Source organism: Gymnoscopelus braueri (genome assembly GCF_963280865.1).
Source record: "Gymnoscopelus braueri genome assembly, chromosome: 10".
NCBI classification, from domain to species: domain Eukaryota; kingdom Metazoa; phylum Chordata; class Actinopteri; order Myctophiformes; family Myctophidae; genus Gymnoscopelus; species Gymnoscopelus braueri.
The window spans coordinates 39638548-39665635 of NC_137611.1; the positions used below are offsets into that span (position 1 = coordinate 39638548).

Here is a 27088-nt window from a genome sequence, read left to right on the forward strand (position 1 = left end):
GTTAATACCAGTAAGCTCCGTTCACAAGAGAGCACAGCTATGCATACAAAACCCCAGGATCTGTGTGTGCGCGTGTGTGTGCGTGCGTGCGCACACACATACGTGTGTGTGTGTGTGTGAGATTCTGTAGAACTCTTCCTAAGCTGACATCTGGGCCAGCCTGATGCTTTTCCTGGAAACGCCTCCTCTCCCCAAGTCACAGTTAAAACCTTGCTTTCAACAAATACACAGACTTTACAGAGGGGAGATAGGATAACAATGGGGATCGGCCATAAAAACAAATCACACAGGGTCCGGAGTGGACTCCTTCGGACCCTTCAGAGCTAAACGCGCTTATACGTCCACTTTGTCTCTCTCTAGCCTGGCAGAGTTGAATGGGAGAAGACAGAAGGGCCTCGTTGTTTATCAGCCTGCGATTACATGTTCAGGACCATGGACAGCGGCACACACATGCCCCTTCCTCTAATAACAACTAGCCGGCTAGTGAACAGAAAGCTCGGGCTCCCTCTGTGCGGGGCTCAACTGTTTCAACTTTGTTCGTGCGACTCGTTTACGCGATCCGTCTGGAACTATGGCGACGGCGTGAGATGGGGGAAAAAAAACTTAACCCATTAAGACCGGGAAATAATCTTTAGATTTCTTTGGGCTATTCAAAAATAGCAGATCTGCTGTTTTTGAAAAAGCGTTTTTAACTCAAATCTTTGCTTCTGGGGGGATTCTACAAATGTCTTCTAAATCCTTGTTTAAAAAAAAAATAATATGTTGCTATAATCAGTGGTTCTCAAACTTTTTCATGTCAAGGACCCCCAAAATTATATGAATTTGGTCCCCCCATCTGAAAATATTTTGTTCCAGGGACACCCCCCAGAAGTTGTAACAGAGTAATAATGTGCGCTACAGAAAAAGATTTGCACACATTTTCACGATTTTTCAAAAAATAGCAGATCTACATATATCTGCTATTTTTGAATAGCCCAAAGAAATCTAAAAGATGACACACAGATGCGTTCCCGGTCTTAATGGGTTAAAGCGAGTCAACTCTCCGGTGGGGATGATGAAAGCAGATCAGTGCAATCTGGTCATTAATGCCAGTTGGAAAGAAAACGGGGAAGAACTGAGAGAGAGACGGGGGTGTGGGGGTGTGGGGGTGTGGGGGTCTGAGTCTCTAACAAACACCAATAACCGCATTCCCAGGCTTGGGGTTTTTGGAGTCATAATAATATGCATCATGAGTCACACATCATGAGGAGCTCCTGCCCCCCCTCCTCCCCTCCTTCTCCCCCTCCCACCCCCCCGGACACCCCATCTCTCGCTCTATCTCCCTTCTGCTCCCCCGCCACCAAAAGCAACGGCACTTTGTTAATACCGGGATGAGTCAGACAAACGCTCCTCTGGTGAGAGAGTGTCAAGGCGAGATACAGGCGGGGGGGGGGGGGTAAGATGGAGATAAAGGTGCTCAGATACCGATGGCGCCCCCTGCCCACCACACACACAAGTGGTGGGATGGGCGCGTTGTGCGACGCGTTGTGAGCTTGTAGATCGGCTATTTTCAAATAGCCTAGGTATAAAATAGGGCTAAAGTGGTTAATGTGTGTTTTATGACGTAATAATTTATAGCTGCAAAGTAACTAAAGTTTTCAAATAATTGTAGTGGAGTAAAAGTACAATATTTGCCTCTGAGATGTAGTGGAGTAGAAGTAAAAGTACTGGAAATTGGAATTACTCCAGTAAAGTAAAAGTACCTCAAAATTGTACTTAAGTACAGTACTTGAGTAAATGTACTTAAGTTACTTTACACCACTGCACACACACACAAACCCCGAAAAGGAAACAACAACAACGAAAAAGGTTGACAGGGAGGTTGATGAGGGGCAGGACGGTGGGGAGAGAGCCAGTCGGTACCAGCGCCGTGCAGTGGGTAATAAGGTAGAGTTCCTGTTGCATCATCCGCGGTTTTAACACACGGGGTGTCCCGGGCCAAAGGCAACAGGTGTTTATGGCCGCCGCGGCAATAACTGTCTCCGGGGCTTATGTTGGCAGCGGCTTTCCTTCACGTCCTTGGGCCTTTGGAGGACCACCAAGGACTGTGAGGGACGAGGGACGCCTTAATTAGGACTGGTGATACGAATGGGAGAACGTGCACGCGCGCGTGACACACTCACACACACACACACACACACACACACACACACAGTACGTAACAGTGCACACTGCACTTTTACTGTCGGGTCATACCGACCTTGATTTAAACATTCCCCACTCAGGCCTATGAGGAATATCAAGAAGACTATTAGGCACATAGAAAAAGAGATCCTCATGAGCATAGTAACATTATTATTATGCAAAACAAGAGCTAAGAACCCCAAATGGGCTTCTCTAGCTGCTTGGGACGAGAGAAAGATGACATAATTGACATTATTTTTTGCACGTTTGACATCCCATTGTTTATGTATGTGGGTCATTACATTCACACTCCTCTTTCTAACTATATTCTTCCTTACTCATCATCTATTCCCCCATATGTAACCTGTCAAGAGGAGCTTCCACAGCATATTACTGTACCTACTGTACAGTACAGTATGCAGGCAATCAGGGTTGGATTTGCTGAGGGAGGATTCCTTGCCATTGGTTTTGATATCCCCCCTCTGGATGTATATTTTTTTGTATCATCAATGGAGATAGGTTTTATCCATGCTTCTGCTCAGACTGAATTAAATACCGTACATGCATTTCCTTTTGGTAAATGTATACTGTCTGATACAGTATGTTTGATAATATCACAATTTTACAATTTCATTTAAGGTACAGTAAGTTAACCAAAGGCCAATTCATGCTTGGAGCGACGATGAAAGTGACGTCAAAATGACAATGTGAACAAATGTGAAATATACGAATACATATTTTTCTCTCAAATCTTTGCTTCTGTGGGGTCCTTGACATGAAAAAGTTTGAGAACCACTGATATAACAACACAATAATAAACTGTTAGGATTTAGAAGACATTTGTAAAGATTTTCAAAAATAGCAGATCTACAAGCTCATAGCGCGGCACTCGGTGCCGCGCTATGAGCTTGTAGATCTGCTATTTTTGAATAGCCAAAGCAATCTTAAAATGACAGAGATGCGTTCCCGGATTGAATGGGTGTTAGTGTCAAAGTGTCCTTGAGCAAGACACTGAAACTGCTCCCCGATGAGCAGGTTGGTGCCGTGCAAGGTTTCCTCTGCCATTGGTGTGTGAATGTGTGCACGAGTGGGTGACTGTAATGCTCATTGAAAAGCTCTGTGGAGAAAGGTGCTATATAAATGCACCGTTTACGCAGTACGACGTGTCGTTCGACACTCTCAAAGCATAACGTTTGCTGTCGGGGCAGAGACCTCTTATCTCTGTGTTTTAACTTTTTGGCGTTTTTCAAAGGTTGCAGATCTGGGTCAAAAAGTGATACATTTTGAACTTGTAGATTTGCTATTTTAGCTATTTTTTTATTTGAATCCTTAAAAGTTACAGTTTTTGACATATGAGGTTTCCACCTGACAGAGACGATAAACTGGTAAGGCACACACGCCTGGTGTGCCTATTTTCGGTAAACTTTCAAAATGTGTCAAAATAGGTCAATAGTCTTCTTTAAAAAAATATTAAACAATTGCCAAAATTTCGCATCAAGCTCACAACGCATGACATCGCGGCACGTTGTGAGCTTGTAGATTGGCTATTTTCGCTATTTGCCGTCCGAAGGAGTATATAGGGCATAAGTCTACACATTACAAATCGAACCCTGATATTCCACCCCCCCCCCCCCCCCCCCCCCCCCATGTGTTACACAGTGCAGACTGGACTCCAGAGCCTACAGAGCCCACAAGATGTGTGCCAGTGTGACCCACTTCCTTCACACACACACAAGCCCAGGGGGGAAATGGAATAGAAAAAACACAAAAGTTAAGGACACAGCAACTGGTGCAGCCTGGAGCGAAATAGAGGAGAGAACACCGAAGGGGAAAGACAGTCTAGCATATTAATATTTAGGTAATCTTAACCTTTTCTGTCAATTTGATATACGTCGCTCTGCTTGTTTGATTTACGTGTCCGCACGCGCACACACACACACACACACACACACACACACACACACACACACACACACACACACACACACACACACCCCACACACACACACACACACACACACACACACACACACACACACACACACACACACACACACACACACACACACACACACACACACACACACACACCTCGGCGTGTCTGTGTTTTGCTACAACCCTCCGGTCCTGAACTCCTTCCGTGTTGCCTTTCATTGCCGCTGACCCGCCGTCTACGGCTCCTGATATAAATACTCGTACATCCCCTTTCTAATAAAGACTGGAAGGTCATGTCATCTCCTCCTTGTTCATGGAAGGCATATTGATGCATGCAGGCACGCACACACTCACGTGCATGCACGTACGCATGCATGCACACACACACACACACACACACACACACACACACACACACACACACACACACACACACACACACACACACACACACACACACACACACACACACACACACACACACACACACACACACACACACACAGGGATGGAACGATAATCGTTATTATCATTTATCATGATTAAAAACGCTCACAATAATCATATCGAAGAGATTTTACATTTTCGTGAAATTGTCCTTCGTCCATTGATTGATTGATTGATTAATACTTTATCAGTCAAAAATGTAAACAGCATGGAAGTACAGTAAAACAAGCTAAAAGGATAACACAGAAAGCCCTGGGGACTTGCTCAGTGGCGGCTGGTGCCTTTTTCCCCCAGGTAGTGCTACACCAAAAATTAAGCCAACATGTACTACAGTATGTTATCACGCTAGTTTATTTTGATAAATGAAAATGGCTTCATTTGCAGGCCTATTTAGGCCCTGCCCTAGTAGTAATTAATTTGTGAAAGACAGACACAACTAATGGCATGAGCAAAAATGTAGATTATACAGTACCTTTTTTGTACTTATAGGCTAAAAATAACAATGTTGCCGTTTTATATGGTCCATATCCATTCACAGCAATAACAACAGACAAAAACTTGCTTCGTTTTATAAGTTAGGCCAGTGGTTGTCAAACTTTCTCATGTAAAGGACCCCCAAATTGACACTTATTAGCCCGTGGACTCACTTATTAGCCCGTGGACTCACTTATTAGCCCGTGAAAGATATGCCAGGGGACCCCGGATAAGAGAAGATTTTTACCGCTCTAGCAGTGATTCTCAAGTATTTTCATTTCAAGGACCCCCAGTTTGACATGCATTAGGCTACGGACCCCCATTTAATGGCATTTCTATCTCTGGTACCCCAATTTATATAGTAAGTAAGCCAATGTTAATCTAACTCTGAGAGTGTACAAATGGAACCAAATGGACCCGTTAGGGTCCATTCGGTTCCATTTGTACACTCTCAGAGTTACAGACCCATAAGGGTCCATTTGGTTCCTAGCTATCCATCATTTAGCTGGGGACCCCCTGGAACCCCACCAAGGACCCCTGTTAGGCTATGTTATTTTCACAATCTAAGCATTTCGGTGTGAATTTCAATAATGGTCCCCGTCCCGATACACATGTATACTGGGGGTGGACTGTGGGCTGTTCAGCGATGTGGTCTGATGCCCTCCCCTGTGCAGGCTGTGTGGTAAACATCTCCAGTCTCCTGACCCATTAGGTGGCTATGAAGAGGCTATAAATAGGAGCGGTTGTCTCATTAGGACCCAATCAATTGAAGATAGAGTTGCAAGGGGGAGACGGAGGGGAGGCTAAGATCCTAATTAGTACATATACCAGGCTCTATACTCTGACTCTGAGGGGGAGAGAGAGAGAGAGAGAGAGAGAGGAGAGAGAGAGAGAGAGGAGAGAGAGAGAGAGAGAGGAGAGAGAGAGAGAGAGAGAGAGAGAGAGAGAGAGAGGGGACAGGACAGAGTTCTCAACAATGTTGACAGAAATGATGGATTCATAGGCAGGGCTGAGACTGGATGTGGCATAACGTGAGGAGGATAGTAGAAAAGACAGTATAGAAGAACAGGAGAGGAGAGGAGAGGAGAGGAGAGGAGAGGAGAGGAGAGGAGAGCGCTGGGTTTGGCTGTGCTGCGGCCCTGTGGTCAAGGACCCAGTGTGAAGCTGGCTGAACAGTGGGTGCAAAACACTAGCTTGCCGGGGGGCAAAAAAATAGTCTTTTCATTGTCATTTTTCCCTTGGCTTCTCTTTATCTCTTTCTGTGCCTGTGGTCCCTGTCTAGCCTCTGTGTGGGCAAAGCACCGGGAGCCCAACGTGGGACTGACTGTGTGGGAAGAGGAGCCAACAGGGCTCTATCTATCGTACGTGACCTTGAGACAGAGAGGACCGAGACGGTGCATCTGTATCAATCAATCAGTGCCATACAGACCTCGCCTGGGATAAATCCACAGTCAAAATGAGAAATTCAGTTTTCTGGTGGTACGGAATGTGGTTTGTCTCAGAAACACTTTTTTTTTTTACACAGAACCTGGCTCAGTGAGTGTGGGGAGTACTTTATCGTTCAATTTATTCTGCGCTTCTGCAGCCTCCGGAGACGTGTGTGTGTGTGTGTGTGAGAGAGAGAGTGTGTGTGTGTGTGCGTGCGTGCTGGTGCAGACACACACGCAGGAAGGCAGTCCCTGACCTCATTGAGAGGGCATTAGATGACATTTTGTAATTTTGTAAAAGCTGGACTAATTACTTACTCACATTTTTTCCCCAGCTGACCTCGTTTAATGAACACATCGCTCAGTGTCCTTCGGAAACCAACAAAAATGGCATCAGCCAGGAAATATGTAATAAGATCGAGCCCCTCTGAGGTGACACAGTGCTGTACAGGACTAAAACTAGGTGTGCACCGTGTGCGTCTGTGAGGTTGTGCCGCATGTGCATTTAAGTGTGTCTTTACCTATATGTGCCTGCATGTGTGTGTGCGCACCTGTGTGTATGTGTTCTAGGTACATAGTTGTGTGTGTGTGCGAGAGAGAGAGAGAGAGAGAGAGAGAGAGAGAGAGAGAGAGAGAGAGAGAGAGAGAGAGAGAGAGAAAGGAGCAAGTGACTGCTTATCAGCTCGACACCTTGTGGGCTTGCAGAGCGCTGCGGGGGCTGTAAGCCACTCTAGTAGGTCTGGAGGGCACGCCCACAGGGCACAAATCATGAATAGAAATGCCAGCTTAGTGCGTCTGCCCATGCTAATACAGCTCCCCTGTTAGCGCTAGCCCCGCGGCTAAGCAATGCAGTGCAGCCTTGAATATTGCCTCACTGCAAAGGTCCCTGGTTATGCTAGCCACCACTGATACTAATACTATTTCAGGGCTCCCCTTCGGCTCCCGTGCAGTCTTTAAAAAAAATGTTTTTGCTGTCATAGTAATGCTAGTCCTTATTCCGCTGTAGTTAGCTTGGGCTAGCTGAACTTGTATCTTTTTTTTATTCCTTGTTTTATTCCCTTGTGGCGCTTGTGGCTTCGCTCTGCTCTGCAGTGTGTGCTTAATTGAGACGTCCCGGGGTCCCTGTGAGTAGGCAGTGAGCCCAGGCAGTCACCTATCTTTTGGGACAAAGACAGCCCCGAGAGCGACAACAGACGAGGCCGCATTGCTCTAAGGCACACGCTCTACCGGCAGCGCTAACAACACTACACACACAGATACACAAATGGAGAAAAGGATGTGGGATTAAGAAAGGCTTTTCTTTTGACACACATCCAGTTGATGTGCCCCTGCAGTCAAACACCCGACGGTAGCTTAATCTTTTAACGGAGAACATACCCCTCCCAACGTGTTAGAACTTCCAAGCTTTCTCTCTTTTTCCCTCCTATCTTTCCCTTTTCTTGCTTACATACGCCCTGGCTCCCCCATATTTCATCTTGCGAAAGAAGCGGAATATTCATCTCAGGTGCAGCATTATAACCCATTGATACCTGGAACGCATCTGTGTCACTTTTTCATTTGAGCTATTTCACACTTTGGCTATTCAAAAATAGCAGATATACAAGCTCATAGCGTGGCACCGAGTGCCGCGCTATGAGCTTGTAGATCTGCTATTTTTGAAAAATCGTGAAAATGTGTGCAAATATATATATTCTTTTAAAGCAAACATTAACTCAAATCTTTGCTTCTGGGGGTCCCTGGAACAAAATATTTTGAGATGGGGGTCCGCGGCCAAATTCATATCATTTTGGGGGTCCTTGACATGAAAAAAGTTTGAGAACCACTGATATAGAAACATACGTTTTTCAGAAAAACATTAGGATTTAGAAGACATTTTGCAGAATCGGAACCTCAGGCCTCAATGGGATAAACCATTTGTCCGCTCAAAGGATGGGTGTATTTCTCATGGGTACTCTGCTCTCAATGCTCCCTCTGCCCAGTGCATGACGGGGGACATTATTCACCAGCGCACCAATACCGAGACCTACACACTAACGCACGCGTGCGCACGTACACACACACACACACACACGCACACACACACACTTTGATGGGAGGAAGATTCCTCAGTGGCACTCTGATCTTCCGCCTTTTATTCTTTTCTTATACGTAGAGAGAGGGGGCACATTTCTCATGGGTGCGCTGACATTAACCCTCCCCACAGCCTTGGGGGACATTTCTCAGTGCGGCGGCTGACATTAACTGCTGTTGCAGGAGCTGATTGCCTGAGCCCCGGGCCGTGCTTTATGGAGCCTCTCTCGCTTCCACCAGCATCGATCTGCTATCGCCTTTTACTGCACCCATAGATGGATAGGAAAAAGTGTGTAATGCACGCGTTTATAGAAATACAGTGTGCGTGTGTGTGTGTGTGTGTGTGTGTGTGTTTGTGTGCGCATGTTTGTGTTTGTGCATGTGTTTGTGCACCAAGTGCTAGTTGCAAGGGTGTGCACTGAGGACAGGGTTGCCAGATCTGCTCATTATAATTTCCCAGCAAGATTTTATTTGAAAATAGCCGATCTACAAGCTCACAACGCGTCGCGATGCGACGCGTTGTGAGCTTGTAGATCTGCTATTTTCAAATAGCTGATGCATATGTTTAAAGTGCTCATGTGGCCCATAGTCGCTTCTATTGGGCTGGTTTTCCTAGACCTGGTTGCTTGTTTCTCTCACAGAATCTGGCAACACTGACTGAGGACAGAGAGGAATGCAGGCGGCTGAAAATATGGATACCAATGAGTACATAGTACAGGAGAGGAGAGGAGAGGAGAGGAGAGGACAGGAGCTTGAAGGAACCAGTCTGGTTAGTAAGCAGGGCATCACATCCAACAGTTCGAAGAACATGGAAGATAGCAGAGAATGGGAAATACTGTGTGACTGGGTCATATTCTGATAGGCAGAACAAATCTGAGGGGAGAAACATAAATAAATAATAGCATCATACTTTCAAGCCTCTGAAAAAGAGAGACCATGGATGTCTTACCTGGGACACCTTGCGCACCACCTCTCCGCTCACCACCAGGCCCTGGAGGAAGGAGCGCACGGCCACGAACGTGCGCGTGACCTTCAGCTTGAGGTCGCGGGGCGTGTCGCCGAACGGCCGCAGTGTCTCCGTCTGCTTAGACACGCACTCCAAGTAGTCCTCTCCTACAACAAGCATAGAATCCCTCCATGAGAGTGAATTTAAATATATATTGGAATTTTAAATAAACCGAAAGCTTGTGGCTTCATGGATTGAAATTCAGATTAGAACAAGCCTCTCACAATGGGAGATGCAAACTGCAGAGGCAGATATAACATCCACGCTATTTACAAGTGTCATGGGTGCCGCAGTGAAGGGTCACATCAATATTCGCTATATACTCCTCTTTCACGGTGATAAAACACAACCAAAACAAATAATGAGCAAATTACCATTTTCATTGTTGTTCTGTATGGTTTCTAATCTTGTATTAAAATTGCCTTGTGGGTGGATGTTGGACAGGGGATGGTGGCCATACATACTATATGGAGGCATTTCAGGACAGTTATAACCTTGAATGATGCTCACGGATCGACTTTCAGCGATTCGGTTTATCAGAGCCGCCGATCCGATCGACATGCCCATATATGGGCATGCATATACTGATGACATCAGGGATCTCCATATATGGGCATTAAAGGTACATGGACAGACAGATACAGAGAGATACAGAGGGACACAGACAGACAGACAGACAGACAGACGGGAACAATGGGTACACTGACAATGGGTATTGCATAACCGGGTGGGGCCGAGTGGTGGAAAAAGTACTCAAATGTTTTACTTAAGTAAAAGTATCAATATTGCAAAAGTCCGGAATTCAAAATTTACTTGAGTAAAAGTAGAAAAGTATTGGTATCAAAATATACTTAAAGTAAAAGTACTAGAATGTTTGAAAATAGCCGATCTACAAGCTCACAACGCGTCACATCGCGGTGCGTTGTGAGCTTGTAGATCTGCTATTTTCAAATGTGATTAATAAAAGTGGTTAATGTATGTTTTATAATGTAATAATGTATTAACTTATTTATTTAAGTAACTAGTAACTTAAGTTTTCAAATAATTGTAGTGGAGTAAAAGTACAATATTTGCCTCTGAGATGTAGTGGAGTAGAAGTAAAAGTATAGACAATTGGAAAACAGTAAAGTAAAAGTACCTCAAAATTGTACTTCAGTAAATTTACTTAGTTACTTTACACCACTGTGCATTCCCAACTTGCATCGTTCCAGACTTGCGTGGTCCCCGAGTCGGTACTTTACCTGCACTTCATTAGCAGATGTTACGAGTTAAAAATAAGAACAAAGGGGGGTTGCAGTGTATACCTATGATACCAGGTGCCAGGAACTGCTTGTTTGCCTGGTTGAACAGCTTCTCCAGCAGTCTGGCCCAGAAGTCGTTGAGCACCTCCTCCAGGTTGACGTTGGAGCCGCGGCAGTAGCGCCTCAGCTCCGTGTACAGGTCAGAGAAGACCTGGGCGTTCTGGGAGTACAGGGGACCCCACGGTGCGGCGAAGGTCTCCTGCAGGGCCACCTCCGAACGGTTCAGCAGCTCCAGGAAGTACCCTGGAAAACACAAACATACAGGAAGTTAAAGTCTGAAAATAACAAGGAAGAAGAGGGCACAGAGTGCTGGTTAAGTCCTGAATCAACCAGCTAGTTTTAATACATTGGTGGTGATAGTTGTACTTGCATGTGAGCCAAGTAAGAACCAATCATCTCCTAGGCTCCTCTATGAGTCATTGAGGCAGGACAGAAACTGTATGTGGTCTTGCTTTGTTTTGCTGTCCCATTTTTGGGAGGCGACAGCGACAGCACGCGTGGTTCGTTTTATCTTGTTTTTCTCTTCATCTCTGTCTCAGCCACAATAGAGTGTGTGCGCCAGACAGCTTGATAGATGCTGGACTGGGAAGCAAATGTACCCAAAGTCAAACTACACACGTGCCTTGCATCTGTGGTAACAACCCACCCCCCCTCCCCCCCTCGCCCAACATCACGTCCAAAGAAAAGTGGCACACGTGCCTCGAAGACTATTGTTACTTTGTGACAATAGTCACATGCATTTCCCTGTTGGCCATTACCGCTGTCTGTGCTTTCGAAGACTATGCCGACGCATTTCTAAGAGAGACATATCCTTTCATCTGCATACCAAAGCTACCTCACACACCGCGTATGAACCCAAAGTAGAGGTACGCTAATGGGCCCCTCTGGGGGCATATCTGCGGATTTTACAGCGCCTCGCGGTATGGGAATATGCCGCCACCGGAACTATAGACGGTTCAGAGACAGACACACCGACGAGATATGCAGGTTGGCGTTGCTGGGAAAGAGTGGAGGAACGCCGGAGCCTTTTCCCTGAGAGGGGGAACGCAAACAAAAGAACACAGGAGCAGGAGAAGTGGCGGCCAGGTCCCAGAGGACAACGAAGCAACGCTCCGTTCTGCCTTTGCAGGGTGATGGTGAACGAGGAGGAGAAGGCAGACAATCACACAGCGTGCCCCCCGTCCATCCAGCCATTCAGCCCTGTATTTACTGTGCACCTCCAAGTAGACAATGTGCTACATATTAACCCATTAAGACCTGAGGCGATTCCAATTTATTTTTCTAAATCCTAAAAATCGAAAGAATATTTATTCAAGATTTGTCAAAAAATAGCAGATATACAAGCTCATAGCGCGGCACTCGGTGCCGCGCTATGAGCTTGTAGATCTGCTATTTTTGAATAGCCAAAGAAATGTTAAATGACACAGACCCCACTTAATGGGTTAAATCTGGTCAAGTGTGTTTGTTTCTGCATGCGTATGTGTCTGCATGCGCGAGAGTGAGTGTGCGTGCACGTCTGTAGGTGTGTATTGTGTCTTCTTTATGTATAATGTGAATGCCTACAGTACGGTATTTATGTGATGCGATGCAAGAGTGCGGTCTAGCGAACACTCCTGAATCGCTGCCCTCCACGCCCTCATGTGTAGCATCTAGTATTTATATGCCTGTTGGCGTGTGACTGTGTGCAGGCCATAATATGAATGTGTGAATGGATGTCTGACAGACAGGGAGAGATAATGTGCGACAGCATTTGCTCTGAAGGCGTCTTATCGCAGCCTGCCACCAGCCCAGATGAGGAGAAGATGAGGAGAGGAATGGATGGGTCGCCAGCCTCCAGCTCCCTGCCCAATCTGGGTTCGCTTATTCCCCCAGTGAAGCTGTGCTTTAACACATTGCGCGCGCGCACACACACACACACACACACACACACACACACACACACACAGACACGCACATGCACACGCAGTCCATAGTCTCATGTGACACAAGCGACTTTGATTTTTAATCTCCATTAGAATTCATTCCTGCTGTGTAGTGTCAGCAATCCAGTGGAAATGGCACAATTCCGTTTAATGGAAAAGACTGTCGGAAGGGAAGTCTTCACCCAGGTGCTGCGAGGAGATTGTTCCTCCATCAAATGGACTGACCACATTTCTGTTATGTATTCAGGGTAAACTGGGAACAGGCCCAAGTCAAAGAGCATGCAGCAGGTGTTTCAAATGCACCAGGGTTTTTAAATATCTTTGGGCCAGTATTTCTCAAACAGTTTCATGTCAAGGACCCCTAAATTGATACGTATTAGGCCGTGGACCCACATTTACTGTAGGTTGGGAGAGAGAAATCATGTGAATAGTCATTCCTATATCTCTAATTGGACTACCTTTTGGCTGGTGAGATTATATTGAAATTATACCTGTTTTATCATCCTGGCATCCCTATTTTGGGCATGTTATAGGTAAAAACAACAACAAAATCAAAAAAATGTGTACATCTACAAGCTCTCAAGCTTTTTAAATAGAGCTCAGGTGATTAAACTGTCCCCAACTTTACTGTGAACCCACTCAAGCACCCCTGGGGGTCCCCGGACCCCACTTTGAGAACCACTGCTTTAGGCTCTCCTATAGAAAAGCCAGCAGTGAACTTTGCTAATATGTGCCACACTACAGTCCCATGTTGTTTAGTTTTGACTGTAACAGTACATAGATATTCTTAATGCTTGCTTCTTGTAGCGTAATTGTCCTGCATCTCACGCCGTCTGCTCTCTCCTGTGCCCTTCCGCCTCGGTGACTAATGATCATCATTAGTATGACACGCGCGCACGTGCACCCACGCCTGCGCGCAGTATGTGGGCACTTGCAGGTGTGTGTGTGTTTATGTGTGTGTGTGTGCACTTGTATAAAGATGACCTTTCTCTTGTCTTTGTGGTACAGGGTTCCCAGTGGGACCGCTGGCTCTACGGTTCGTCCAGTCATCCCTCCCTCGATCCCTTTACCTCTCTCATCCCGCTGCTCTCATACCCCCCGTTAGACAGCAGACCCCCCCCCCCCTGTTCTTGTACATATTTTTTTTTCCCCTCTTTTTTATTTTTTTTTGTTGTACATAGTGTTATATATTGTTTTTGGCTGTTTATTTTGTAATGATATTTGAACTGTGGTGCCACTATATATGCCTATGAATTAAATACCAAGGCCCTCATTGGAAACAAGTCCGCAAGGACTTTTATGAACTGACCTGTTAGACAAAGTATTTTAAATGTAACTGTGCTGTTTTACATTTTTTGCCTAATAAAATATTCAATCAATCAATCAATCCACTCTCATCCTCCAGGCCTAACCCCCTCATCCCTTCATGGGCCTGTCATCTTCCACCATGATGACCTCCAGAGAGGGAGGATCCAGCATAGTTGCTTGTTTTTTAAAACAGCCCTGAAAATTCACATTTCAGGAGGCCAAAGGGAGGGGTAATTAACGCGAACGGCCTTTTTGCATGTAGTTGAAGCGCAAGGGGCCGGGGGGCGGGTGGGGAGAGAGTTAGCGCACTGAAGTCAAGGCACAGACTACTGTGTCGTTGACAGACAACGGATGCACGCTTATGAGAAACAACAAAAATAAAACCTGGCAAAACAGTTGCGTGCATTAGCGCAAGATGAGGATAAAGGAAACATTCAGTCTAAATGTCCAGTAATTCGCACGCGAAAAGGAAACATTAATGTCCAGTTTGCTAATCCACAACTACTGTGCCAGATAATCACCAAGAGAGTTAAAAAAGAAAAAACGTTTCAGTCATTCAGTCCGACTTCACTGTAGCCTATAGTAGCCTTTTCATAAATTATATTTGTATTACGCTGTCCTGAGAGTTTATAATATTTAGAGAAATGTAAAGTTTCAAATACAAAGGTATTGCTAGTAGTTGCGAATTACTGGACATTTAGACTGAATGTTTCCTTTATCCTCATCTTAATGCACGCAACTGTTTTGCCAGGTTTTATTTTTGTTGTTTCTCATAAGCGTGCATCCCCCCCCCCGCCCCCCCGCCCCCCGCCCCCCCCCCTGCGCTTCAACTACATGCAAAAAGGCAGTTCGCGTAATTAACACTTTATTAACCACCTTTCTTTACCCCCATCCCCCCGCCCCCTTTTCTACTCTGTACACATAGTGTTTTATATTTGTGATGATATTGAATTTTTGTGTTATTTTCGTATATGTTGATGAATTGAATACATAGGACCCCAATGGAAACATGACCGCAAGGACTTTTTTGGTGTTATCCTTTTAGACCAAGTGTTTGTGCTATTTAGCATTTTTGTCTAATAAAATATTCAATCAATCAATCATGATTAGGGCTGTCACGATTATGACATTTTACTTGACGATTAAATGTCGCTCAAATAATTGCGATTAGCGATTTCATTGTGTTTCTGTTGTTGAAGATTGGAACATTATGAATAAAAAATACATTTCCGTTTGACTTTTAGGCTTCGTAAACAAAAGTTGCACAGGGCACATATGACAAATAACTTACATATTTTAATAACTTTATACTTGTACCTATCTACAAGCTCAAAACGCGTCACGATGTGATTTTAGAAAATGTTAGAAAATATATGAAAATCTTTCAACATGGAAATGATTATGGCGATTATGCAAAAAATAATTGCCATTATCTCAAATAATTGCGATTAGACCATTATGTAATTATTGTGACAGGCCTAGACATGATCGCTGAGTCCTTTGCACCATCCTCAGCAAGGATGACGCAAACGCAGCAGATGGTTTGTAATAACGTTAAATAGTACAATATCGTTCTTCTCCGTCTCTATTTTAGTCTCTATCTTTCTTCCTCGCATTTTTTATCTCTCCCTGTCCCTATTTCACTCGTGTACAACACACAAGCAAACACTCACTGGCAATCACATGCACGCATGCGCGCACACACCTACATTCGCCCACACACACACACACACACACACACACACACACACACACACACACACACACACACACACACACACACACACACACACACACACACACACACACACACACACACACACACACACACACACACAAAGTGAGAACAAGATAAGCCAAGCGTGTGTCCTAATGACTTTCTTCCTGTGGTGAGAAGGGAATTAATGATTTCATTTGTAATCGCCGGGAGTTTCACATCCAGGCCACCTTGACAGGTTGAAGGCACAATTTCTTTCTCCATACTGTAACTTGTACTTGTATTCCCTTGCCTCTTGATACCGCTAAAAACACACGTGTGCGCACTCACACAAGTGCATATAAGTGCGAAGCTTATCCACTTTCCTCTGTCTCTGGCTTCAGTTTAATTGATTTTAAGTATACTCCACTTCCAACTGTTCTTTCTCTCTGTCTCTCGCGTGCACACACACACACACACACGCACGCACACGCACACGCACACGCATACACACACACACACACACACACACACACACACACACACACACACACACACACACACACACCTCTCTCTATTTTTCTCTACCTAAGGATTGTTATTGATGAGCTATTCTCTGTGCGTGAGGTACCATTGATCAACCTTCAGCTGCCAGTTAACCCATTAAATCCCGGGAACGCATCCACAAATGCCTTCTAAATCCTAACAGGTTTCTGAAAAACGAAGGTTGCTATAATATCAGTGGTTCTCAAATTTTTTCATGTCAAGGACCACCCAAAATGATATGTATTTGGCAGCAGACCCCCATCTCAAAATATTTAGTTCCAGGGACCCCCAGATGCAAAGATTTGAGCTTGTATATCTGCTATTTTTGAATAGGCAAAGAAATCTAAAAATGACACGATTGCGTTCCCGGCTTGAATGGGTTAAGTCTCAAAGTGTGCTCGGGCCTGATCCCTGGTCTGTTCTTCCACAGGGATTAATTGACCATGGCTTGTGCTCAATAATCTCAGACTGATCCAGAATCAGTTTCACTGACACTGAGGTGGCTGAGACTTCGCTTGGCTGGACACTTTTGCTTCTCATGTATAAACCCATTAGAACCGGGAAAGCATATGTGTCATTTTAGATTTTAGCTCTCTCTCTCTCTCTCTCTATATATATATATATATATATATATAGCAACATAGGTTTTTCAGCAACAGTGGTTTAGAACAGTGGTTCTCAAAAATAGATATGCAAGCTCACATGCAAGCTATTTTTTAACACAAATCTTCTCTTCTGGGGGTCCCTGGCACAAAAGCATTTGAGAACTACTGATTTAGAAGTTATTTGTAGAATCGGCCTCAGGTCTTAATGGGTTAAATACCGGAAAGACTACCCCCCCCCCCCCCTCTCTCTCTCTCTCATGCCAGCTTCCCCTAGATGTCGGGAGGAAAATCCTGATACCAAGTCAGTTGGTCATTAAGTCATCACAGGCTGACAGGAAATCACTGATTAACTCGTTATGTGCCCGTACTACACTGGGTTCTGGGCTGTACATGTTGATTTTCTGTGACAGGCGTCTAACACTATCTATCACATCAAAGAGGATGTGTCACGGCCCTGGTACCAAGCCAAACCATTGATGGCCATTAAGATATAAAATATACTGTGAAACACTGGGGGGGGAAAAAATGCAAAACTGACAAGAAACAGCCAACATGAATTGATACTGAATTCTGAGACTAGAGGCCGTATACTGGGGGCAGCATCATGGTTAAAGCTAGCGTGAAACAGGAGCGCCCTTAGTGTCGTGAGGACACATTTTGCATGTTGCAGTACACTGCAGTGTATTGCACCCTGCCTTGCCACTTTGACATGCATTTTGAATGGCTAAATCTGCAAATGAATGCCCCCACCCCACCGCAAATCAAGACAGACACACACACACATGTAATGATGTAATCATACCTAGACGTGGATGCTTAGATAGTAGATGCAGTAAACTCGGCTCATGGCCATGAACACAGGACACAATTGAGCTGTGAGAGGTGACAGAACGACGTTGTTGTGCAAGCGCACCAGAGTGCCACAAAAGAAGTGACAAGATGAGAGAAGGGAGTGCAAGGAAAAAAAAGGGGAGAGGCATAGAAAGGGAGAGAAAGGGCTAGAAAGAAGGAAGAGAGGGCTAGAAAAAAGCAGAGAGAAAGGAGGGGAAGAGGCATAAGAAGACCGGGAGAGGTGGATAAAGAAGGGGAGAGGGATGGAAAGAAGGGGAGGGATAGAGAAAGTAGGGGAGAGATAAGCCGGGGAGAGATAGAGACAGAAGGGGAGAAGGATGTATCTGATATCCTTAACTTGATTTGTCTGCTCTGACAAGTGCTGAATGATCCTATTAGCTGGACGTTTTGGTCATTTCCTTGGCAAAGGAGATGGTAAGCAATAGGGAGGGAGGGGGGGGGGGGAAGAGAGAGAGAGAGAGAGAGAGAGAGAGAGAGAGAGAGAGAGAGAGAGAGAGAGAGACAGAGCGACAGAGAAAGAAGTAGAGAAAGAGGCACATGGAAAGCAGGAACCAAGGTGATGGCTGGGTGGATGAATATGAGGGGCAGTGGTTATGAGAATTGATTCTAAAAGGATCACGCGTTGTGAGCTTGTAGATCGGCTATTTTCAAATAAAATCTTGTGGGGAAATTATAATAAGCAGATCTGGCAACCCTGGTCATCAGCTGGGCTCTGTTCAGCTGTGGGACTTCTGGCCCTTTTCCAGCTCAGGCCTCCTTAGTTGTGAGGAGAAAGCCTGCCCATCCAGGAAACGTCCAACCATTCTCTGTACTCTTAAGAGTTTTCCTATATCTGTGCTAGGAGGGACACACGTTACTGCCCTCGTGTGTGAGGGTGTGTGTGTGTGTAACCTTCGATGGAGACGGATCCACTGCTGTCCTGGTTGGGTGGAGTAAGTGCCTGTGTGTGCATTATTGTGCTTTGAGTGTGTGTGTTTGGCTGAGGGGGGGTTGCACAAAATGCACAAACTAAGAGGATCTGGGAGCCATTAGAGCATTTACGTGTCAGACTGCCTCCCCATCAATACGAGCATTTCTCACATGCGTGCACAGTGAACCCGGCAGTGCCAGAGCCCCGTTAGCAAGCATTTAGACACCATTAAAACCCTCCTCGTATTAACCCACTGAGACCGGGAAATCTGTGTGTCATTTTTAGATTTCTTTGGGCTATTCAAAAATAGCAGATATACAAGCTCATAGCGCGGCACCGAGTGCCGCACTATGAGCTTGTATATCTGCTATTTTTGAAAAATCGTGAACATTTGTGGGAAAATTACATGTTTTTCAAAGCAAACATTTGTAAAATATTTAGTTCCAGGAACCCCCAGAGGCAAAGATTTGAGTTACAAATGTCCGCCAAAATAAATTCAAATATTTGCACAACTTTTCATGATTTTTCTAAAATAGCAGATGTATGAGCTGTATATCTGCTATTTTTGAATAGCCCAACGAAATCTAAAAATGACCCACAGATGCGTTCCCGGTCTCAAAGGGTTAAACAAGCCGACACAACACATAACGCACTCCATTCATCAACGGACCGTCTGCGAAAGTCCTTATTCCGGCTCTCTCTCCCTCACACTCTCGTCGCTCCCCTCCGGCATTCGGCTGTCTGGCGCTGTGCACTATTTACCCTTGTCTGCTCTTCCCCTGTATCTCCATCTGTTTCTCTTTTACAGCTCTCGTTTGCCTCGCTCGTTTCCTCTACCCCTCTGTCCTTCTGTGTGCCCGTCTCACTGCGTGATGTTTTTCCTGCTGTCATTTTGTTTTCTTCCCCGTATACCCTCCTCTCAGCTCACTTTTCCATTGCTATCTTCTGTCACAGGGATCTAACAGCCAGTCTTGCCACGACTCTTCTCTTTCTCTCTCTCTCTCTCTCTTTCCCTGGCACTCTCTCTCACTTCCGTCTCGACTGTCTTTCCAAAAGTACCATGCCACCCCCTTTCCCTCGCCCACCCCCCCTATGAGTAATGTGCTTGGCATAATTAGGCCGGCGTATCAACCCAAAACGCGTGTGATTTGCATGCAGATAAGACGGGGGCCAATCGCGGTGGCAACAAAGCCATGCAGACGTCCTTGTCACTCGGTGACATCATCAGAGGTGACCCTGAGATGGACGAATTGAATCTGTTGTCTAATTGGAGGAATATTTCGCCACAGAAACACGACAGAGTCCAATTAGGAAAGAGCGCCGCCCAGATAGCCGACTCACCGTCTGCCGCGGTGTTCCATTAGGTGCAGAGAGGAAATCAGGACAGGCGTATGCAAGGAGGAACTGTGGCATTAAAATCAGGCAGGATTTGGGCACAAGCTTGTCACCCCCAGCCCCCTATTATAGGTCTATTTAAACTGCCTCTGAGGACAGGCAGTTACATAACAATACAGTGGGTAGATGTGCATTAGTCTGAATTAATAACTGAATAATAATAATAATAATAATGATAATAAGAGAGTATTGTCTGGTCATCTAGAAATGAGTCTACCCCCAGTTGCCGTCTGACCAGTCAGCTAGGTATCTATCTATCTATCTTCACACTATTACACAGGCAAGCACATTTCAAGAACATCTAACACCTAGGAACATTAATGATGGCATATGCAATGAATGAGGATCTTGACACGCACGCACGCACGCACGCACGCACGCACGCACGCACGCACGCACGCACGCACGCACGCACGCACGCACGCACGCACGCACGCACGCACGCACGCACGCACGCACGCACGCACGCACGCACGCACGCACGCACGCACGCACGCACGCACGCACGCACGCACGCACGCACGCACGCACGCACGCACGCACGCACACACACACACACACACACACACACACACACACACACACACACACACACACACACACACACACACACACACACACACACACACACACACACACACACACACACACACACACACACACACACACACAGACGCACACACAGACACACACACACAGTGCATCCAGATGCCAGCCGTGGCACCATTAGGCAGAGAACCACCTGCCAGGTTTAACGCTTCCGTCTGTCTGGTACACCTGGCTGCCATCTAACACAACGCTCCCCATGGTGCCACCACTCTCCCCGTCCTCCATGACCTTTCTCTCTCGCATTCCGTACGCCCTCCTCTCTCTCTGTCTCACTCTGTTTGCTCATTTCACACTTTCTCTAATGCCCTATGTTGCGTAACTTGCGTTCACCCTGGGAGCTATACAGATAGGAGATACAAAGCGACAGCATATCTGTCGCGGCGTAAATAACGGAAATAATTAGTTTCCCCACTCATTACAAGAACGAATTGTGTGAAGAGAGAAAGTGAGTGGAAATGGTTAAAAAACACTCATGTTGTAGCTTTGTAGCTGCAGTTGAAGCCAGCCCAACTTGTATTGTAGCTTTACAGATTTTGAAGCGGCTACAAACGTCGGGTGTCGCTTTGTATCGTCACGCCGCTGGCGTCCATTGAAAATGAACGCTAGCCTGTAAGCTTTGTGTCTGCCGGTGTGAACGCAGCATAATGTTGCCAGTTAATCTCCCTCCCTCGCTCATTCACTCACTTTTCCCCTACTCTTGCTCTCCACACTCTCTCATCTCGTGGCCATGCTTTTGTTTTTCCGCCTCTGTATCGTTTACTCTCCTAGGCACGGGTCAATTGTATTTCCATTTCCGTAGATTTCTGTCTCTAACAATTCATTTGATTCCCTTCCCGAGTCGGCACGGCGCGCTCAGTCATTCAGGTGTTCTTGCCTGTGTGCCTTTACTGTCAGTTTCATTTATGTGCTAATATTATTCACAGTCGCCACACAACCTTACTGGATAATGGCTGTCCTTGCCCAGGGTTGGTGACGATGATGACATGACTGACTATTGTCATTACTTCATTAAACAACTCATTTTAAAATAAAAAAGGAGCTGTAAGTGACTTTTTGGTAACACTTGCTATGCATCCCATATATCTATAATGCATTATACACACATAGGCGTATAATGCATTGTAATATGCAACACTGTATAATAATTAGGGCTGTGAATCGTCTGCTATCTCACGATTCGATTCCGATTTTTATCGATTTTTTCAAAACAAACGATTATCGATTCAAAATCGATTTTTCTCGATTCAAAAGCGTTTTTTTCTGATTCAAACGATTCTCGATTCAAAATGATTCTCGATTCAAAACTATTCTTGATTCAAAACATAGGATTTCAGGATCTACTCCAATCTGCTGGCATGAGAACAGAGTACATTTATGTAGCTTTTATAATTGTAAAGGTTTTATCAACTGATAATAATGTAAACACACAAAGGTAAATCCAAGATCCTAAAAAAAAAAAAAAGAGAATCGATTCTGAATCGTCCAACAGAAGAATCGCGATTTGTATTCAAATCGATTTTTTCCAACACCCCTAATAATAATAGTTATTAAGAACCCATAAATACTCATAATGCTTTATAACAATAATCATAACACAGTATAACGCATTGTGCAATAATTTTTTTAAGTCAAGTATAGATGCATTGTAATTGGCTTATACAGTAACAATGGATAATTAAGGTTATAAGCACTCATATGTTTCATAATGCAATCATAAAGCCTTTCATAGACTTATAAGCAATGTTACCATAACGTGCGTGACACTGTAAGTTTTGCTCTTAATGTAGGCATGAACAATTGCGTCAAAACCCATTTCAAGTGGCTAATTTGCGTCAACATTTTTTTATCGCCATGTGTGCACAATCACACTGTATAATACCTTTCTTTCTCACTGTAACTGACCTAGAGATATAGTTTAATTTATTGAAAATAATCTAGCTTTGTCTGTAATTAGATTCTGTGGATAAGTCACATATCTAAGGGGTTGGACAGGTGGTGTCAAGGTGACCACAGTGTACCCGGTGCACATGTCAGCGGTTACTCAAGTTATGCTCAGGGGGATTTGAGTGTTTGCTTACATAATGCGACTGAAATTGGTGTCCACACCTGAAAATGTATTTTCTGTTTACTAAAGAGCTGGAGAGAGAGACGGGGAGACCTCTGTTACTGAACAAACACTCTAGTCTATAGCAACGATTACTCGCAGAATATAGAGCTTTAACGTCCTCAAGGCTGCCGGAACCATTTAATGGTTCAGTCAAAGAAAAGGAATATTTGCTGTATGACCATTTATAACAATCCCCCATCTCTCTCTCTCACTCACACACACACATCCGTAATTTCATACTGTACAGATCCAAAATACACACGCACGCACGCACGCACGCACGCACGCACGCACGCACGCACGCACGCACGCACGCACGCACACACACACACACACACACACACACACACACACACACACACACACACACACACACACACACACACACACACACACACACACACACACACACACACACACACACACACACACACACACACACGCGCGCGCGCACACACACACACACACACGCGCCCGCGTACATACGTGCACACGTACAGGCCAGGAGCCAGCTGTGTGCAAGCATGCAGCATCCTCTAATCTGTGGCTTGCTTGGTGGGTTCTTCCAGAATCCCTGGGCCTAAAAAGGCCTTGCCTGGCTGGGCTGGAACAGTAACACCCTACACTTAGCTGCATGGCGCTAGATAGCCCACACCCTGCTAAACACAGCCAGATGTTGGAGGGGACAGACTGACTGACTGACTGCAGGGCACACGCTTTGTTATAGGATCCACTCGCTCACCATGCAAGAAAATATTCTTTACTGCTACTTCCACTTATCCTCAAGCCTGAATTAACCATAATGTTCATCCTCGGGCCAAATAAATTAACCACATGAATCCTAATGTTGTTATTCTGGGCATGTCATAATAAGCGCACATTCTGCAAAAATAGGTCAACACTCAGTCTGAGAAGTTGGGAGAAGATTTTGGCAAAAAATAACAGATCTACAAGCTCACAATGCCTGCAGCTACTGAGCTTGTAGATTGGTTCTTTCCGCTATTTGATGTACAACAAAAATATATAGGTTTTAAAGTGGTACCATGGGGCTGGTGCTAACTGGAAGCCCTTTTCTGACACCATGAGGGAACAGGGGGTGGTTTTTAGGTTTTGGTTTATTTCAGCAGTGGCTGTTTATCAAGGGCTGAGGCAGGGAGTGAGGTCACGTCCCACTGGAATACAAACATCATGGTTCCTGTCGTCTTATTTTTCTCACAGCAGTGATGGCTAAAAGCAACATGTATTTAGGCCAGAGACATGTGCAGATCTGTAGAGTCTAATCGCTCTGCCTCCTCTGCCTTCAAGAGATGTGTGATCGTCACATAGTTATGAGGCATTAAAGGTGTCTCTCTCACCTTTCTCCTCCACTCCACTCCTCTTTCACCCTTCTTCCGTGTTCTCTCTGTCAACTCTGCCGTCAACCCGTCCGATGGGGGGGGGGGGGGGGGGCTGCCAGATCTGCTTATTATAATTTCCCCGCAAGACTTTATTTGAAAATAGCCGATCTGCAAGCTCAAAACGCGCTGTGAGCTTGTAGATCTGCTATTTTCAAATAGCTGATGTATATGTTAAAGCGCACATGTGGGCCATAGTCGCTTCTTTTGGGCTGGTTTTCCTAGACCGGGTTGCTTGTTTCTCTCACAAAATCTGGCAACACTGGGGGGGGGGTCGGGGTGAGTGAGGGTAACTTTCTGTGCAAGTTCAAGAGGGTTTAACCGTTAAACAATCATCACGTCACATAATCACTGAGGAGAGACGCACCTGTACTTCACAGGTGCGCAATAAAATATTTAGATCTCTTAATTTAACTCTGATAGTTGTGTTCATTTTTACAGTCTCAGGGGTCAATTCACAAAGGACTGTGTGGCTTTTGTGGTCGTGAAACCTGCACAAATGCGACAAAAAGAAACTGTGTACTTCTCAAAGCGCTCACAAACTGAAATTATGGGTGATTATGCAAACATTTAGTTCCAAATCGGCCCTTTCTATGCATAAGCCTTGTTACAAAACGAAAAAAAGTCCAATTCATTAACACCAGCGCTAACAGCCACACGCAGTTAACCCTTTAAGACCTGAAGCCGATTCTACAAATGTCTACTAAATCCCAAAAGTATTCTGAAAAACTTATGTTTCTATATCAGTGGTTCTCAAACTTTTTCATGTCAAGGACCCCCAAAATAATATGTATTTGGCCGCGGACCCCCATCGTAAAATGTTTTGTTCCAGGGACCCCCAGAAGCAAAGAATAGAGTTAAAAATGTTCGCTTTAACACATTGCGTGCCAATCGCATAGTTCTACGCGAACCTAAATAATTGCGCAGCATGCCAGTCGCGTAGTTCTACGCGAAGTGGTCTTTTTTTTTTTTTTTTTTCTCTCGCAGTGACACATTTTATTGTAGGCCTCCCTCGCAGTGACACATTTCATTGTAGGCCTCCCTCGCAGTGACACATTTCATTGTAGCACACCGGAAACGGAAACGGAAACGGAAATGTCAATCGAAGATTTTCGTTCCCATCCGCCGCCGCTCTAAAGCTTCCCCTAATCCGCCATTATCTCCGGTGTTGTTTTTCTCTGCGCTGAACGCCGTTTAATAGAAACTGCGACTACTGCAAAATGGACGATCGCCGATTGAAAATGTCTTCTCTGGGCCACTCACACAGCTACCCTGTGTGTCTACAAACAGTTGAACGCGCGATCTTAAGGTATTTAGCGAGGTCTGTGGCGAGGTGAAAAAAACTAAAAAACAACAATAAATCGCTGGCACTGGTGAGTACATTATGATATTAAACTCTGGCGTGGAATGTGTTAAACAATATATATTCAAAGATTTGCACACATTTTCACGATTTTTCAAAAATAGCAGATCTACAAGCTCGTAGCGCGGCACTCGGTGCCGCGCTATGAGCTTGTATATCTGCTATTTTTTAATAGCCAAAGTGTAAAATTATGCTTTTTTAGCTCAAATGAAAAAGAGCCACAGATGCGTTCCAGGTCTTAACGGGTTAAGAGTGAAGGTTGTTAGCATCTTCAGAGAAGCACATTTATGATGGGTGTCACGCCCAGACATTACAGTGATCATGGCAGCAGGGATCGCAAGCCAGGCGAAGACATCATCATGCGGATATTTCGACCCTCTAGTACAGGGGTGTAAAACTCATTTGACTCATTCTTTTTTTTGTCTGTGTGTGCGGGCATGCATGCTCTCACTCTCAACTACAGTAACTCATTTGTTCACAACACAAAACATAACGGGTTACATACATTCTTAGTCTAACCCTAACCCTCTTAGGCTGCTGCTGATTTCAGACCTTGGACTAAAGAGGAATTTGTATACTGTACTGCAATTTGCATTCCATACTTTCTTTGTCATGTGTGTACCAATGGCCTTTCAGCGTGCCTACAGTACGAGCGTGTGCATGACACTGTTAACACATTGAGTGCCAAAACCGTATTAATACGGTTTTGCAAATACACCCGTGGAGTGCCAACTTTCCTAAAAAACGTATAAATACGTGATTTTTATCTTTTTTTTTTTTTTTTTTCCATGCGGGAGGGGCTAGAGCAGCTCTGGGATCACCCTAGGTGATTCTGAGAAGGAAGGGCCAGATGGATCATCGTGTGAAAAACATGGCTTCCCATCCACTTCCGGTCTATTTCCTTCTCTAAAACGCCTATAACTCCGAAACTTTCTTCTATGGGGAAAACAACTCATTTTGCATCCGCAATCGCTCCGCCATTGTTACTCGCGTGAGAGATGTTATCGTTCCAGCCGTTAGCCAGCACCATCGGGTAAAATGGAGGCATGCTTTTTTTTTCATGGATTGCTCGTCATGGAGTCTACAGCTTTAAACAGCACAATGGAGCTTAACGGTGAGATTCCCGGCACCGAACGTATTCTGTTATTATAAAATTCTGGCACCCAATGTGTTAATAAGGTTAATCAGAAGACTGGTGGTCTATAAACATACTACAACTTTTTTTATTATTAATTCGAGGCAGAGTAGTCCATGTAAAAAAACTTTTTTTCCAGACAAAAGAGAGACGCATACTGTCTTCACGTACAGCAACAGAAAATACAATATTTTCAAAAATAGCAGATATACAAGCTCATAGCACGGCACTCGATGCCGCACTATGAGCTTGTAGATCTACTATTTTTGAAAAATCAAGAAAATGTGTGAAAATCTTTGAATATATATCGTTTAAAGCGAACATTTTAAACTCTATTCTTTGCTTCTGGAGGGTCCCTGGAACTAAGTATTTTGAAATGGGGGTTGGCGGCCAAATACATATCATTTTGGGGTCCGACATGAA

General features: G+C 44.9%; 1 protein-coding gene across 1 annotated transcript in view; it reads right to left on the reverse strand.

Moving 5' to 3' along the window:
- The window catches only part of gpc1b (glypican 1b), a 118141-nt gene that overhangs the window by 16289 nt on the left and 74764 nt on the right, over positions 1–27088 (reverse strand). Inside the window, exons 4-5 of the mRNA XM_080440727.1 lie at positions 10827–11066; positions 9466–9629 (exon numbers count right to left, since the gene is read on the reverse strand). Coding sequence (XP_080296853.1) covers positions 9466–9629; positions 10827–11066 — 404 coding nt within the window. The remainder of the gene's footprint in view (positions 1–9465; positions 9630–10826; positions 11067–27088) is intronic.